This window comes from Carassius auratus, chromosome 3, assembly GCF_003368295.1.
Source record: "Carassius auratus strain Wakin chromosome 3, ASM336829v1, whole genome shotgun sequence".
NCBI classification, from domain to species: domain Eukaryota; kingdom Metazoa; phylum Chordata; class Actinopteri; order Cypriniformes; family Cyprinidae; genus Carassius; species Carassius auratus.
In genome coordinates this window covers 25575644-25592765 of record NC_039245.1, presented here as the reverse complement: position 1 = coordinate 25592765, position 17122 = coordinate 25575644, and the positions used below count along the sequence as shown (strand labels likewise).

Genomic DNA, 17122 nt, shown 5'->3' with positions numbered 1-17122 from the left:
TACTTATACTGCTTATTGCACTTCTGGTTAGATGCTAACTGCATTTCGTTGCCTTGTACCTTACATGTGCAGTGACAATAAAGTTGAATCTAATTGAATATATTCGATCTTGTAACAGAGTTCAACCCTGTCACCTTATAACCCAACACAAATCAAACAGGAAGACAACAATTTTTTTTAACTTAATACTTGCTGAGTGACAGGTTAGGAGCAATCATGTAGAGCTGGATTTTTTGTCCCATTTCTGAAACAAAGACATTTTTATTTATTTAAGGACATTATGAGACCAATAACTCATTAGATTTGTCCATTTCTGGCTAAGCCACAGAAAGCGTGGAGAAAGTGAATAAAGAAACAGACTCAAGTGTGTTGCAACTGCAGAAGACTCAAATAAGTCCTGAAGCAGAGCTCTGATGTGTGGTTTTCAGAATTATTTATTGGGTGAAGAAGGACATTCAACCATTCCTCCACGCTGAAACAACATCCTCAGGTTGATCTGTGTACGAGGAAAGAGAGATTTTTTGGTCTTTTAATTTCACTCGCTCTTTCCATTTCACACTGTGGTCTTACATTTGGGGTCGAATCCTTGAAAAACTCAGAAAGCACAGTCGGTGCTCAGAAAAAGGCCATTCGTTTTGGACAAAAATATCATATTACATTCGGAAACAAAATCAAGTCAGATTATAAACAAGTAAACATTTTGCCCTAATGCTGCCTTCAAGTCCTACATGAGTAATAATTATGATTTGGTCATAATAACATGGACACATAGCATCCTCTGCGATTCTTTAATTTACAAATTCAGAGGTTCCCATTGGCCGTTTAACATAGGATGATTTCAACACAAATACAGTAACCTGAAGGCAGCATAACAGATCAAGAAGCATTTACATACAAGATTTTTGTTCCTCTAGGTACATTTATGACACAAAATAGCAGTAGATTACATTCAAATGAAAGAAACTGAGTATTCAAAAGAGTTTTATCTCATTCCAGTGCATTTCAGTAGAGCTGTAGAGCTCTTGTAGCCCAAATACAAACATGTGTCGACAAGGGAAACACACTAATGCATTATTAGTGTCTATTGTGTACGAATGCTGCACCACAGTGAATTTCACAGACTTTGATCTGGCCTTTGTGCACAACAAGTAGAAAGATGAAGTGAAACATCCATGTAACACAGCGAGACTGAGTGAGAGCGACAGGCCTAGCGGTGCATTTAGACGTGAAAACAGAAATGATGACAAAAACCACACTTACATAAAGTGTCCCATATAGTATATTGCACTGCTCTACTTCATCACAAATGTACGATTTGAGCAAGTCATCTAAATAGATCAAGCGCAAATTAAATCAGAAAGCACACAAGTGAATCTCATGAATGCATCTACAGATCAAAAAAGCCTTTTCCCTTTCGAAAGCTTCAGTCGATGCGACGCTGCTCAGCATTGGGAAACGTCTTATTCGTGACCAACTGTGAATAATGTGTGTAACACGTCAATAGAATTGACCTGGTGGTAATATAGTCTTGGTTGATGACGTCATCGGGGCGCGCGCCCGCAACACGGGGCTATAAATATATATGCCACAGGTGCATCCACAGGTCTTTTGTCTTCAGATCATTCTGTGCATGTGTGTGTCAGGAATATTCTTTTCATCAGCTACAGATCTTCGTAGGATGTGCCAACGAAATGGTAAGTGTTGTGTTCCTCCATACTCTTGTCTTATGTATAAGCTGGATACACATGATTACTGTTTTGTTTGTTTGAGGGAAGAGCACGCGGTTCTGGCTTTAGAGACGGGTGAGTGCGAGCATTGTGAACTGTTCTCAGTGAAGATGCTTCGTGCTCGTCTCAGCTATTTTCAGACCGCACCCATCTTTTCATCGAAGGGCTCTTGTGCGGATCTGCATGACGAGCGAGCGACGGGCTCGTCCCTTTTGTTTGCTGTTCACCGGATCCACGCATCCTCTCTCATGATCTTGAAGCGCGCTCTGGTATTTCTTCGGTTCACAAGGAGGATTATATTGTATATCTCTTGGGTTTTTGGGCCATGAGCAGCCCACCTATGAGTGTTTCTCTCATGAGGGCACTGAGCTGGTGGCTAAGGACAGTTTATTCATCATCCTACATATTTCAACGGCATGGTCTCCACTTCCGTGAAACCAGAGCTTATGCAGGTACTGTTTCGAGAGCTACAGACTCTTCTGGGCAAAGAGGCCATAGAACATGTTCCTGGTCCAAGGAGAGAGCCAGGCTATTACAGCAGATAATTCCTGGTTCCCAAGAAGGGTGGGGGGTGTGCCCAATCTTGGATCTTTGAGGCTTAAACTGTACAGTCAAAGCGCTCAAGGGAGATAATATCTCTCCTCGACAGCTCGCCGTGGGCGATTCCGGAGAGGAGGGATCTTATGCCTCAAGCAGGGGGCACGGTATTGCATCCCAGGCCCGACCTGTGGAATCTTCATGTTTGTCCCTTGAAGGATACCAACTGAGGAACACAGGGCTTTCGCCGCAGGTTATTGATACCATTCTTAGTGCTAGGGCTTCCTCCACCAGACAGAGTTATGACAGTAAATGGGGTGTATTTGACAGGTGGTGTGTGTGGTACACAATGTTGATCCAATCAACTGCCGCATTGCTTCAGTTCTGGACTTCATGCAAGAGAAATTGTCAACAGGCACATGTCCTGCTACTTTACTTATAAGTTTTATGTGGCCGCTATTTTGGCTTGCCATGCCTTGATTGACGGGATGCCACTCGGGAGACACCCTCTGCTCTCTTGCTTCCTTCGTGGGGCCAGGCGACTGAGGCCTGCAGTGAAAACCGAGTTGCCTTCTTGGGACTTAGCTATAGTTCTCGAGGGTCTGGTTTAAACCCCCCCCTTTGGAGGGTAAAAGTGATTTTGCATCCTCATCCTGATATAGACTGTTTCCAGTACCTGCTCTTCAGGCTTACGTCCACTGCACTTGCCAGTGGCGTAAGTCGGAGCAGCTGTTCGTCTGTTATGGTGGTAGGAACAGAGGAGCAGCTGCAAACAGGCAGACCATGTCTCACTGGGTCAGGGAGGCTATTGCTTTGGCTTATGAGGCACGCGGTCAAGCTTCGCCTATAGGTCTTAGAGCTCACTCCATAAGGGGGGTCGCATCCTCTAGTGCTTTAGCAAGGCTTGCCCCCTTACAACAGGTTTGTGATGTGGCAGGTTGGTTCTGTCCGCACACATTCATAAGATTTTAGAGTTTGGATGTCCATGTCCCTACTCCGGGCTCTCATGTCCTTGAGTCAACATCACGAGCTAATGTCTGAGGCCTTCTTGTGGTTTGATAGCACACCTGCACAACCTTAGGGGTGCAGACATTTTCAAGCACAGCGGCGTGGGTATTCTCGTTCCCAATGCGCTGAGCAGCGCAGCATCGACTGAAGTTTTTGAAAGGGAACGTCCCCGGTTACTTAACTGTAACCTTATTCCCTGAGAAAGCGGAACGAGATGCTGCGCTGCATTGCCATACTGTATATGTCCATGGACTGCTCTTCAGACAAAATGTCCTGTGGATGCACCTGTGGCATATCTATATCTATTCCCTGATGACGTCATCAACCGAGGCTATATTACCAATTTTATAGACGTTTTACACACATTATTCACAGCTGGTCACGAATAAGACGTTTCCCAATGCGCTGAGCAGCACAGCCTCTCGTTCCGCTTTCTCAGGGAACAAGGTTACAGTTAATGGAACCGGGAACGATTTTAGGACCTTTACCCCTCTTTTTTGTTGTTGCTGTTATTTTGTAACATTATTGAAAATAATTTCTTTCTTTTCATATTTTTAAGACAAGTTTGATTCTTGTTATAGTAATGAAAGTTATATTGTATTAAATTAATTTAAAAAGTAATGTAAAGTAATGAAAGTAATACTGTATATTATTTTATAAAATCAAATTTACACAAAGGCAATATAACATACTACTAGGACTACCATTAACACTTCTCTATAAAATATATATTTTTTCCATTATGGTAAAACAAATCTGGGGAAAATGAGCTTAAATTGAATTGAAACAATACGGAGCCCCACACATGACATGCAAGAAAAAATAAATAAATTGTGCGCATGATTTACTTATGAATTCCCTCAATATACTAAAACGTGCACACGATTATTATTGCGTTCCCTTGATTTGCTAAATCGTGCACACAATTTATAAATTGAGTGAACGAAATAGTAAATCGAGGGAACGCAATAGTAAATGTGTGCACGATTTAGTACATTGAAGGAATGAATTAATAAATCGTGCACACAATTTAGCCTACCATTTTTCCTTTTTCATGTGTGGGGCTCTGTAAAAACAATGTTACAAATCAAAATAAAAAAGAGGGGCTAAAATACGCTTCATTTTCCTAAATATGACCTGGGCACATTCTTGACAGATTTCGTGAGATACAGTACACTGATTTGTAGCATCAAACTGACAGATACAACAAACTTTCTGACACTGGACTTTAAATAAGTGCAAGCGCTCATTAGTGCCTCATCTCAATGAAAAATATATTTTTTGTTTAAGTAAAACTTTGCAAAAAAAAAGTATAGCACACATTCCGGGTCGAGTTCTCACAGTTAATCTCATAACACCATGTTCTGCACATGTCGAAATCATTTGTAAACGTTTAAAAGAAACCACAATTTGTGATTCACAAACTGAATGAACTCAAACTAGCTTCATAAGATGAACCACTTCAGCCAGACCATCCTGTCCCGTCCCGTCCTGTCCTGCAGACAGACATTCTCCTGGGGGCTTCTGACAGCTGCAGGTCAGTCCTTGGCAGCTTTTCTACTTTAAGGTTTCTGGATGTCAGATCAGCTCGAGACAGCAGCTGCTGAGGGATAGCGATATTAAAGATGATTTTTTTTTTTTTAATGTGAATGTTCTCCCCAGTAATCTCTGGATCACAGACACAGACATAAAGACACTTCCGTCTGAGTGTTTCTCCATATGTGCAACGTCACAAATTAGCTCATTCAATAATGCTTAATAAAGCTCATGTTGAAACTATGCAGTTGAATTTTTTTTTTTTTGAAAGGCATCAGCCTATACGCAACATGATAAAAGCTCAAAGTGGAAATGGCAAAAAAAATCTTTTACTGCAGTTCTTAAAATACGCATGAGTTTGAGGAGAGAAGAAATCTCTGAAGGACACAACACAGAGAAAAGCATATATAATATCGACAAGAAAGTTTTGCTTTATCCAGAGCCGCAAAAACTCTATTCTGACCTTGAATGTGCAGACAGATTAGTTTTTTTTTTCTAATTAATCACAGTCATTTTAGTTATTGGTCAGACTGACAGCAAAGTCTCAAAAAACATGAAGCAGAATTGAGGACGAGATAATCCATCATGTGAAAACATGTGTTTCTTTTGAACTGTCTTTGTATCTCTGTAAGTTCCCAGTGCAGTATTGGGATGTGGGTTACCTCTAGAATGAGAATGCTTCCAAACTGACAGACGTGTCCTTAGGAATCAAAGAGACGGTCTTCACAAATCTCCAGTGCTGCTTTTGTGGCACCGCCAAATACCTCCACGTTGGCATCGACCCACGGCACCACGTTGCCAGGCATGTAGGCTGAGCAGTTGGCCATAGCAGAGATGTCTACAGGACGCAGGACTCTGTCCCACATGTTGAAGTGGCTTAACTCTCCTACGAAAGCTTGAGTGGCATCGAATCTCCCACCTACAATGTCCTGTGGGATGACAGCACACGTCACTCAACTTGGGATGGGTCATGACGGTTGACTTGAAATAAAACCATGCAAAAGTTTAGTGGTAGGTCAGATTTTTTTTTTGTGCATTTGAAAAATTTATATATTTTTTTGCATTCCAAGGCTGCATTTATTTAATAAAATACAGTATTAAAAACATTAATTTTGCAAAGAGTTTTACAATTTATATATAAATCTTAATAACCCCAAACTTTTGAACAGAAAAATAACTTTTTAGAATTTGGAGCACATATTCACTATTAACTAAGAGATTTCCTTCAATTAACTCCCAATTTGCTGCTTATTAACAGTTAGTAAGTAGGTTTATAAGTTTAGGTTTGGGGTAGGGTTAAGAGATCTAAAATATGGTCATGCAAAATAAGGCATTAATATATATTTACTAATAAACAGACAATATTCTAGAAATATGCATGCTAATAAGTAACTAGTTTATCTTTAGAATTGGTCCTTAAAAATAGTGTTACCAATGGTAGTGCTGAACGACACACTGTCTTTTATCTGTGAAACATTTGTCATATTATATATATATATATATATATATATATATATACATATATATTTTTTTTTTTTATTTCATTTTTCTTTTCTTTTCATTTTGTTTCTTTCATATCTCCTTCAAAGCACCGCATTTCAAAGTAATACACATTCAGGCTGAAGACATTGTGTTTCTGAGTGTCCTGTCATGAGGGTTGCATTTCTAATTTGATCATAATCTTACGTGGAATCCTTAGAAAGCAAGATCTTCCCATTCACTTTCAGGAAACCTGATTAATCAACTAATTGTTCAGGCAACCTACAAACTGGTTTCTAGCTGATTTTGACACATTTCTAAAATCAGTGAAATATTCAGCAAACTGGGACTCTGCTCTGATCCAAACCCTAATGAGTATGTAACCTCCTAATGTTAACTGATGGAACCTCACGGAGACTACACTAAAATCCTCTGCATACGAAATTCTGCGGAGACCTGAAGTTAGTTAATTTATCTACATACTTTGTAGCTAGCCGCCTGAATAAAACACATTCAGTGTAATTCTACAGACATCTGTTATTCCTTTAATGCCAGTTGCGTTCTGGATTTCCTGTACTCTAAAACATCAACCCAACATCAACCAAATCCATGAGCTGAGCCTTCTGGGTAAGGAAGCTAAGTTGATATGACCCAGTTTGGGTTGATCATCATTCATAATCAGTAACCCAACGGTGCTGGGATGGGAATGCGGTATGAATGAGATCACACATATCATGCGAGTTCAAACGGTTCTTTGAGTGTCGAGACCACTTTGTCTAGCCTTTTTTGTGGCACTCATGAGAGGAATATATTTGTTAAATATAAGAAAACTTACTGAAGCAGGGAGAAGAGAGCATTTAGAAACCGCCTGCAACGAGGAACGTATTGTTTTGTATTGTAGTGTTTTTTCTCTCTTTAACATCAGTTGACCAAGAAGTGAAAAAGCCAAATTGATTCTTGAGAGGATTGATTAAAAACACTTTAAATGCAGAGAATAAGATCTTGATGATTTGCTATAATGCATTTCAGATTTTAATACAGGTTTTCAGTCTATGTGTTTCTTGGCTGCACTCGACACCTTATTCTTTGGCCATAGTGGGACTATTTTTGTAACATACAAAATAACTGTATTAGAGTTTGTAGCTTATTTAGTAGAGTATAAGAATAATCATGCCAAGGACGTAGGTTCAGTCCTCAGAGAGCTGATTCAAATTCAAACTTTGTATGCACTGCCAAAAGCAGTAAAATCATTACTAATGAAGTTGATGAATTCTGTGATGTTTTGTGGTCTTAGTTCTAAAACAATCCATTTGTTTAATAAAATTACAGAAATCTGCATGATAATAATCAACATTTAAAAAAATTGTCACACAAGTATCAAAATGAATGTTGCATATAACCCAACTGTCAATTCCTCGGAGCAATGAAGTTCATAATCGATGAATTATACAACAGTAACCCTTTTATATTTTTCTGCTTATAAATGTGAAGCAGCTTTGAGACAATCTGTATTGTATAAAGCGCTATATAAATTAATATGACTTGACTTGACCCAGCTGAGATTTATTATTTAGGCAATTTAGGTCACAGATTGCTTTTTCATGCACTGTTAAGCAACGTGAATGCACTCAATTAACAGAGCAGCTCAGTGTAGGTGACCAGCAGATTATGTGTCACACGTGGATTTTGTGTCACATTTCTCTCAAGAAGTCCCTGAGCTCTCAATGCAGCTGAGAGGTTGACGTCTTCTCATCATTGCATGCAAAGACTTATTATTATCATTGCATGTCTTCCTCATGAGGGATCAGCTCTTTTACGTCCTCTCTTTCACTCACCTGTTCTTGGCCCAGGATAATGACTCCTCCAGGTTTAATTGGGTGCCAGGGGGCCAAGTTCTCTCCGGTCCCTAGTCTCTCTCCATCCTGATAGGCCTCCCAGAAGCCATCTCTGGTTGTCCAGGTGATGCAGATGTGATGCCAGCGGCCGTCACTCACAGAGAGAGGAAGCTGAGCTACCTGTGACAGCAAGGACCAAACTGTGGGGGTTATTACTATGGAAGCTGAAACTAAAGAGTGAATAGTAAGTAAGGAAGTAATGTCTCTCACAGTAATTATTCACTAGATGTACGCACGTCGGTTTCCTCCATTGTGTCCCTACAGATATGATCCTGAAAATATCCTACTGCAACTCACTCCCCATCAAAACATATAACTAAATTTGCTGAAGGAAATGTAAGTATGCTAGTTAATGTCACAATGCTAAGGTGTTTTGGGTGCTTAGTTATGTCAAAAGAGTCAAATCCCCGTCAAATCTCCATAATATTCAGATCCTCCTTAAATGCAAGTCTATGAGTTTGATCGGTAGGAACTGTAATATGACACCTCTGCTCGACAATTTGGGGTGACATTCAAGTCCGTAGTACAACAGGGTGCTATGCACCAAATTTATTGCTCAAGTAACCATAAGTGAAATAAACAGTGTTCAGCAATTTTCTCACTGGCCAAATCCAGTCATTTCAACAGCAATCACCAGTGTTTGGAATAACGGCGTTTAAAAGAACAGCGTTAGGTAACAACGTAATTTTTTCAGTAACGGGGTAATTTAACTAATTACTTTTCATGTCGTCATAACGCCGTTAACATTACTGGACGTTTAATGCGGTGCGTTACTATGCATTGATTTAATAAACTATGCAATCCGAACGCACCCCTGCCGTCTCACACAGCGAGAGTAGGTGTGTTAATAACGAGATAAGCGATTATGATTGGCTAAGGCAGAGTCATGTGTTTCATGGTATCCAATCAGAGCCAGTGTTTTTACACACATGTCGGCACACGTGCCAGCGGTGCCAAACACACACACACACACACACACACACACACAACAGCTACACAGAGATTCGCAGCAGCAGCAGAAATGGCGAGTCGGGAGCAATCCAATGAAAAGTTGTCATTTTCAAGGTGGAGATATATGCGCTATTTCAAATTCATTGTGGTCAAAGGCAAGAACGTGCATGTAATGTGTACATGTTATGTGTGAGACACGCATCTACAAAACTAGTGGCCAAAAACACTTTGATAATACTTGAAGTGCAGGATAAAAAATAAAAAAACTCTCCACATACTTTCAAATAGTTTATAGTTAATCTCTGAGCTAGACACACATTGAGTTTGACAGCTACTGCACCTTGAGACTAGGCCTTAAATGCACTTAAGTTGATCAGTATGCAAAAAGCATGAAAACACAACATTCAGACAGAGGTAATGAAGCACTGAGATGTGATTCACTGGAGTGAGAAAAAGCACTGAAGACACATTCGACAGGTAATCATATTCAGCATAGCAGCATCTCTCTCGATCCGTCTCAATTTCTTGTTCTTTCCAGCTTGACAGACACACACACACACACACACACACTCATGCATACACGCACACACCGTGCATGTCTAATGCATGCTCCAGGGCTGCGGGGCAAGATGCCTCTCTCAATAAGCAAGATGCCAAACTGAGACTTCCTGAGTGAGGTATCAGGGGAATTAGCAGGGCAGCAGAGATCATGCGTTCTTTTCCCATCTCTCGTTCTCTCAAGACCCTCAGGTTACACTCAACGAAAACCAGCGATGGTGCAATCTCCTCCACAATCATCCAAAGAAACAGCATCCAAGGTTGCTGAGACACGCTAACCTCATTTACGGATGAGATATTTGGAAGCTCATTTTCCTCAAAGAAAAGCAGCTCAGTTTCATATTCTTAATTTAGAACCACAAAGGAAAATTTTCATGAATTTATGTGTGCTTTAATACTAAACTTTAAAATCATGGAGGGTCTCGTGCAGCATCTGAAAGTTAATCAACTACATTTCATTTCATTTAAAAGTGCATGCCAAAACATTTTGTGGCGTTTGTCTCTCTACAAGCATCATGCATTCAGAGATCCTGAAGAATATTTTTCTCATGCAAAATGAGTCCTCATGCATGTCTCCATGTTCTGCTTTTGGAAAAATATTGTGGTATTGTGCTGCAGCGCATATTCTATTAGTTGCAGTTGTGGTCTCTCTGTCTCAGTATATACCGTACAAAACGACATATATTCACATCAAATGTTAACACATTAAATATTAATTATTGTGTATTGTGTTAAATTTTAAATAAATATTAAACATTTATGTAACACTGCACTTATTCACAATCACAAAAGTGCATTATTTGTATAAGCTTTAAAGTCTTCCCGGTTAAACATTTCATTTGCATGCTAATCCGACATGCATTTTCTGAGCATGTACGCATGTTAAGCCTGCCAAACAGCACTTGATTAATGGACTAAGTTATCTTTCGTGTCTGATTGCAATTATACAGTCATAATACACAAGGGTTACATATAAACGTAGAAAAATGGATGCTTACCTTAAAAAAAAAAAAAAACACTTGAACTGTCATCACTGTTTTTCCTGTTTGACACTGTAAAACTGCTTTGACACAATCTGTATTGTATAAAGCACTGTAAAATTAAAGGAGACTTTACTTGACCAGGCATTAAATCTACTTATAATAAAAACTTTTAAAATGTTTTAAAAACTTTCTAAAAGTCAAAAAATATATTTAGGCAAATCCGATGTACCGGCCGATATTTATCATTTTTAATTATCAACATCAGCCAATAAGCTTTTCTGTTTAGCTTATAAGTGTCTTAACTAGGACTTTTATTTTGCAAATGATCAAAGCCATATAAATTGGCTGTGAGCACTAGAGTCTGTCTGCCACTGAAGATGCACAAATGAGCAACTTCATATCATTTTGACAATACTGTAGGTAACATGAGTTTTATATCAGCAAAAAAAAAAAAAAAACAACAACAAAAAAAGTTTGTTTACCATTACATCTAACTATAGGTGCCATGAATCAAGTTGGGTACTTAATATTATTTGTTATAAACTTTTTTTTTTTTTTAGTTGACAATTCTGCAACTATGACATTGTATTTTTTGTATTTTTGTATATAGGCCCTGTTCACTTTTTAATGTTGAAATTGGATCATTAATCAAATGCTGAGTGATTTCATGCAGTGACTACCAGGGTGAGTAAAGATGATGGAGCTCATGTGAAGTGCCTCCTGTCAGCTACTGGAGATGCAGTTAATCCTGATGAGCAATTTTCCAAATTTATATTTGTCTCTGAGCTAAATTTTATATTGCATGCATGACAAATAGTGTACTTCTTTGTGCGTGGGCACAGCACAGGCGTAAATCCTGGGAGGACGGGGTTGTACTAAGAGTAGCACAGCTTTCCTCTGTGTATACATAGTGCCATTTTAGCCGGATTATTTGTGCCCCCTTCAAAAATTGCTTTTGAGAAGATTAATGTTTATTGTCCCCCCCCAGCTGTTAGATGAAATATACGCCCATGGGGCACAGTAGTTTTTTTTTTTTTTTTTACATGTCTTGAGCTGTGACAAATGAATATAAGTATATAAGTAATATAAGTATACATCTTCAATGTAGCTTCTCAGTTAAAATAAATTCAATGATATATATTTATATAATTATACATTTGACACAATACATGCTGTTATAGATTGAATATAACATCTCACACCACATGGCAGTTTAATTAGTATGTGATCTTCAAGCCCCTGTATGTAGTATGTATTAAAATAACAATCAGTTTGTGAAAACCTTTTATTTGAGAAACATTTGGGGACCATTTAATATAAAACACCATCTTTTCTATGAATCAAATTTAGACAAAAGTTTTCTTTTCAAGACAAGAGGCACGGCCTATGATATAATGCCAGGTTTTTATTCTTTGTCAACAAAACTACTCATTAAATGAGATTGTTATATATTCAATACTAGGGAAAGCTGACATTGTTCCAAAGAAACACAATCAATAACAACACGGATAGCTTTGCAGTATCTCATAAAGGCTCACCTTATCATTGACGAGGAGCTCCATGGGGCTGTTTCCCCACTCAATCAGCACAATCTCATTGGCTTGTCCCGGGACGCCGTAGGAGAACGGGGTTCCAATTCCAGGACTGGCGCTGGATTTAAGCCACATACACACGGTGAAGGCATACATCTCTGGTAGACTCTTCTTGATGCGGCCGTACAGGTAGTTGGTGCGCAGAGGCAGAGACACCTTAAAGTCCTCTGGAGATTTGAATGCATTGTTACCTGCCAAGAGAATCGAGGGAGAGGTTTGCACTGAAGGACAGAAAGATGTAAACTGCTGACCTGAGATTGTGTTCATTTGATTTTGGCAAATTGAATCTGAGTACGGCTTTCATGTTCAATTAAAGAAATGAGCGATCCATGCTGGCTCATGTAATTGTCCTAATATGAAATGACATGCTGGGGCTTTGTGCGGTGATATAATGATGTGGCTGCTGATGATGCATTGGGGTTAATCATTTCCATTGCAAAAGTGGTTCTATTTGTGCTAACACTGCTCTGAATTCAGAATACAGCAGGACAATGTGGCCATCCAGTGCTAACAGATGGGACCTGCATAAACCTCATGTCTAAAAAGGGCAAAAGGAGTGGTAAAGGCAAACAAATGATTGTAAATAGCAAGTTCATTTACATGCAGACATTCTCACACCAGACTGAAACTTCCACAACTGACACATTCTGTCACACTGATACCTTTGTTTCACTCTACAACATTTTCATTAAAACTAAATTATGATAATACAAAATTGGCCCAATGCATTGAAGTTTATGCAGTGTAGCCTTAGCTAAAGGTTTCCCCTGATGTTGTGTTGAGTGCAGGTCAAGCGTTTAAAGATTCAACAATGACCTTTCAAAGTGCAGCCAATGATTTACAAGCAATCTGCCTGATGTATGCAACGCCTGTCTTTGCCATGACTGCGCCACCTTTACACTTAATTCGTTTATTAATTTACATTACCATTCATAATTCTGGTGTCAGTAAGGCTTTCTTTTTAAGAAATTAATACTTTCATTCATTAAGGAAGCATTAAATTAAGTAAAAGTGAGAGTAAAGACTAGTAAAAAGAGTAAAAAAAAATAATAATAATTACTTTCTATATTCATCCTAAAAAATCCTATAAAAAATGTATCACGTTAAAAAAAAATCTATGAAACACAAATGTTTTAAAAATTTATTATAAAAATGTTTCTTGAGCATCAAATTATATTATACTGATTTCTTAAGGATCATGTGACACTGAAGACTGGAGTAATGATGCTAAATTTTTTTTAGCTTTGTCATCACAGGAAAAAAACTGAAAACTAATTTTAAAATGAAATGTTTTTTTTATACAGTATGTTTTTTACATCCTTGCTGTCATGTGATGTTTGTTTAGAATGCTTTCCCCTCAAGGACTGCTTTTGTTCTGTGATATATCAAAACAATCGGCAGGATTTTTTAAATCTTCTAGGCTCAAATGTATATTTTCGCTGTGAATATGTGTAAACCTCATGCTTGCTTTCTTTCCCAGCTCGTTGCCCTTCGGTGGCGCTTTCTGCAACGGTTTCATGTGGAGTTCAAAGCGGTGCACGGCGCTTACATTGAGTGTGAAAGGACTTTGACTAGTCTGCCTATCCCATACTGAGGACGGCAGGTAAAAAGGAAATGTTTGAACTGGTAGGGTACAACATCAGTAAGAAAAAAATGATGGATTCTATCTCATTTGACATGGCTGACTGAATAATTCATGTCTGAGAGCAGCCGTACTTTTCTCCAGCTCGGTGATCCTCTCCAGCAGTGAGTTGAGGGTGTTCTCGGTGCGCTGACGGTGAGTGGCTGTCTCGTTGTACAGCTGGCTCTTTTCCTCCTCGAGTTCGAGCACTCTGGTCAGCAGCTGGCTCTCTAGATCCGTCAGACGGCGCTTCAGCAGGTCTTTCAACTCGTTGGGAAACGTCCCACCTGATGTGTTGACACGCAGCTGCTGCTGGAGGACAAAAGACGCCAAAAGATGAATCTGTCTCATGCTGTTATAGTCAGAAATTGTTCTCAATGAAACTGCTGCGGATTTGAGAGATGCTGAATTAACACTGAATGCTTTACAGGAGTCTTACTTGATATTAGGTATCTTCAGCTATGTACTTCCGTCAAATTATTTGGTTAGGATTAATTAGGGTTAGGATTAGGGTTACTTGCATGCAATTATGCATAATTAATTGTTCTATAATAGTAAGTACATATAACATGTGTAACAAGGACACCTTATGATAAAGTGTTACCTATATAAACACTAACTAAAAATATGTGTACACAATAATTAAATATCAGTACATACTAGTTAAAGACACCATTTGTCCACTTTCTTTCATTAAAAGGGGATGTAATTCAGTTAAATTAATTTGTTCTCATGTAGAGGGACCAGAGTGAATACTAGTATTCATTATTACCCAATGAACCAGTATGTAACTTTTCACATTGGTAGTCAATAGTGATCAATATATTTGTCAAGTTGATAAATCATCCATATCTACTTGGCTATTAACAGAAGTGATATGTTATTTGAGTAATACGCCAAAATCGCTTTGTCAGTTGCTGCATTAAAGAAATAATTTGTATTTGATTTGCTATAGTTGTATTTTGTATGCTGCTATCCGCAAAAGTCTTTGAGCACCATTATATTAAGGTTATACAATGGGATTTTTGCATCGATGCTAGAAAAGAAGCATTTTGGTTTGCCCACAGAGACTTTCAGTTAAAAGAACCACTTTTTTTTTTTCGTAGTGTGAAGGACATTTTAAAGAACTTTTAGTTGTTCCGTGTACTTTAAAGGTTCTACATGGAACCATCAAAAATAACCTTTATTTTTAAAAGTGAAGAGCAAAGTTCTTTAATACTGAAAATAGTGTCTGAATCTGTGTCACAACTTCCCATATGTACTATATATGCTCATGATTAATATTTTATTAAAAACGGAAATTTGAATAGGAAAAGTCCCTCCCTCCACGTAACATGGATCTTGTTTTGACAGGCATAAATTAAGCATCACTAATAAGCAAGACCAAATTTCACAGATCATTAGAGCTCTAATTTCCTCAAAAGCATCATGTATCGCTCTCAAGTGCACATTATCATTCATAAGTGTAAACTCTCACCTCCAGGTTCTCCAGTCGGCCTTTGAGGCTCTGCATGGTCTTACCCAGCTGCTCCACAGTCTCGGTGGGGTCACGCGGCAGATCCCCCATCGTGTTTTTACTATAATCCTTCCTGCGCGCGCTGCCCCGAGACTTGGCGTCCGCCTCGCAGCGCGCGAGTTTGGAGTTGAGCTCTTTGATGGTGCCCTGCTGACTGACGATAGTTTCCTTCTGCTGCAGGATGGTCTCTCGAAGCTGAATGATAGTATTCCGCAACTCTTCCTCCTGCGGACTAGTGCTTTGGACTCGGCTGCTCGTGTCCACCGGGCAACTGAGGTCGGTGCCCGCGGGCACGGCCGTGCACACGAAGCGGTTTCCTTTCGGGCCACTCGCGCCAGCCACTTTTCCGCTCCCTGACGCGTATACAAGCAGCAGTGGCACAAAAAGAGCTCTCATTACGACGTTTCTATCTTAAAAACGCATAAAACTTGCGTGAATTCAGTTAGTCGGACTGAAGAAGACGTTTAGCGTAGAACAGGCGAAATTCCACAATAAAATCGTTACTTAAAAAACATCTGAATATGTTATTTCAAAAATAAAAATAACAAAATGCGTATAGCAACAGGTCAAGCTCAGAAAAAATCACTCAAAACAAGCATAAAATCGAGAAAACAGAGATTAGCTGTAATTGGTTTGGAAATCCAAAGCTTTTTCCAGTAAAAACCGAGTGCGCTCAGAGTCAGTGAATGTTAAACAAACTGTTGGAGTCCTTCTCACTGACGCGCCAGGTGCATTTAACTCCTTGACACCTTAACAAAATCTCTCCAAAACAAGTAGCCGTCCAAACGAGCGATCTCCAGAGCTCTCCGCCGTTAAATGCCGACTGTCGGCGCTTTAACTCTCTTCACACAGTCGGTGGTGCTGAACGGACAGCGGCGCTTTAACGGATTAATATAGAGACTCAGGCGCGCGCAGTTTGGCTCAGCTGGAGGAGCGCGCGGATTGACTGAGCTTCATCTACGTCACTTAACTCGCGCTTGTCACACTTGTAAATTATATTGCCGTGGCTTTTCCTGGCCGTCCGTTAATGTCGCGTTGAATAAACAGTGCTCTGAGCAGATGCAGAGAACTCTTTTATAAACTGCCATTTCAGCCAATAACCGCTTCATGGCCAATTTAACCCTAATGTTCTGTTGAGATAACATATACTTCATCTTAGCTTGTGTCCAAGATGAATCACACACCACGGTAACCCCCTTTGACAACAGTACGTTAAACGTAAAAAGGTTAAGGAAAGTTAATTCTGGGTATGATGGATTTCAACCTTTTAATTGGTCCCCCAAAGTCAAAATACATATCCCCAAACACTGTACACCGAATGGTTTGTCTTGTACATATGCTAAAATAACAAAAATAATAACTAAGTTGTGTTTTTAAACTTAAACTTTTTTAAAACCTTTTTGTAAATTATTACATTAACCATTATGTCAAGTCAAGTCACCTTTATTTATATAACGCTTTAAACAAAACACATTGCGTCAAAGCAACTGAACAACATTCATTAGGAAAACAGTGTGTCAATAATGCAAAATGACAGTTTAAGGCAGTTCATCATTGAATTCAGTGATGTCATCTCTGTTCAGTTAAATAGTGTCTGTGCATTTATTTACAATCAAGTCATCAGTATCGCTGTAGATGAAGCAGTTCAATTCCAGGCTGCAGCAAGGTCAGATTGTGCAGAAGAATCATCTGTTTCCTGTGGTCTTGTCCTGGTGTTCC

The 17122-nt window shown here is 39.1% G+C and overlaps 1 protein-coding gene across 2 annotated transcripts; it reads right to left on the bottom strand.

Moving 5' to 3' along the window:
• Positions 1 to 418: 418 nt before the first annotated feature.
• LOC113052396 (neuronal pentraxin-2-like) lies at positions 419 to 16615 on the bottom strand. Of its 2 annotated transcripts, none has more exons than XM_026216845.1 (5): positions 15365 to 16615; positions 13983 to 14199; positions 12213 to 12457; positions 8123 to 8302; positions 419 to 5737 (listed from the first exon to the last, which is right to left on the bottom strand). In XM_026216845.1, the coding sequence occupies exons 1-5, from the start codon at positions 15797 to 15799 to the stop codon at positions 5510 to 5512; spliced, it is 1305 nt and encodes a 434-aa protein (XP_026072630.1). In that variant the 5' UTR covers positions 15800 to 16615; the 3' UTR covers positions 419 to 5509. The 2 variants fall into 2 exon arrangements, with proteins under 2 accessions (XP_026072630.1, XP_026072637.1); XM_026216852.1 differs by having other exon boundaries at positions 13983 to 14196.
• Positions 16616 to 17122: the final 507 nt, after the last annotated feature.

Excerpts from the sequence above, each read along its gene's own strand:
- LOC113052396 (XM_026216845.1), bottom strand. The coding sequence starts at position 15,799 with ATGAGAGCTCTTTTTGTGCCACTGCTGCTTGTATACGCGTCAGGGAGC. Across the intron at positions 14,200-15,364 it reads GCCGACTGGAGAACCTGGAG|CAGCAGCTGCGTGTCAACAC; the intron begins GTGAGAGTTTAC and ends TTTGTCCTCCAG. Across the intron at positions 8,303-12,212 it reads AGCTCCTCGTCAATGATAAG|GTAGCTCAGCTTCCTCTCTC; the intron begins GTGAGCCTTTAT and ends TTGCTGTCACAG.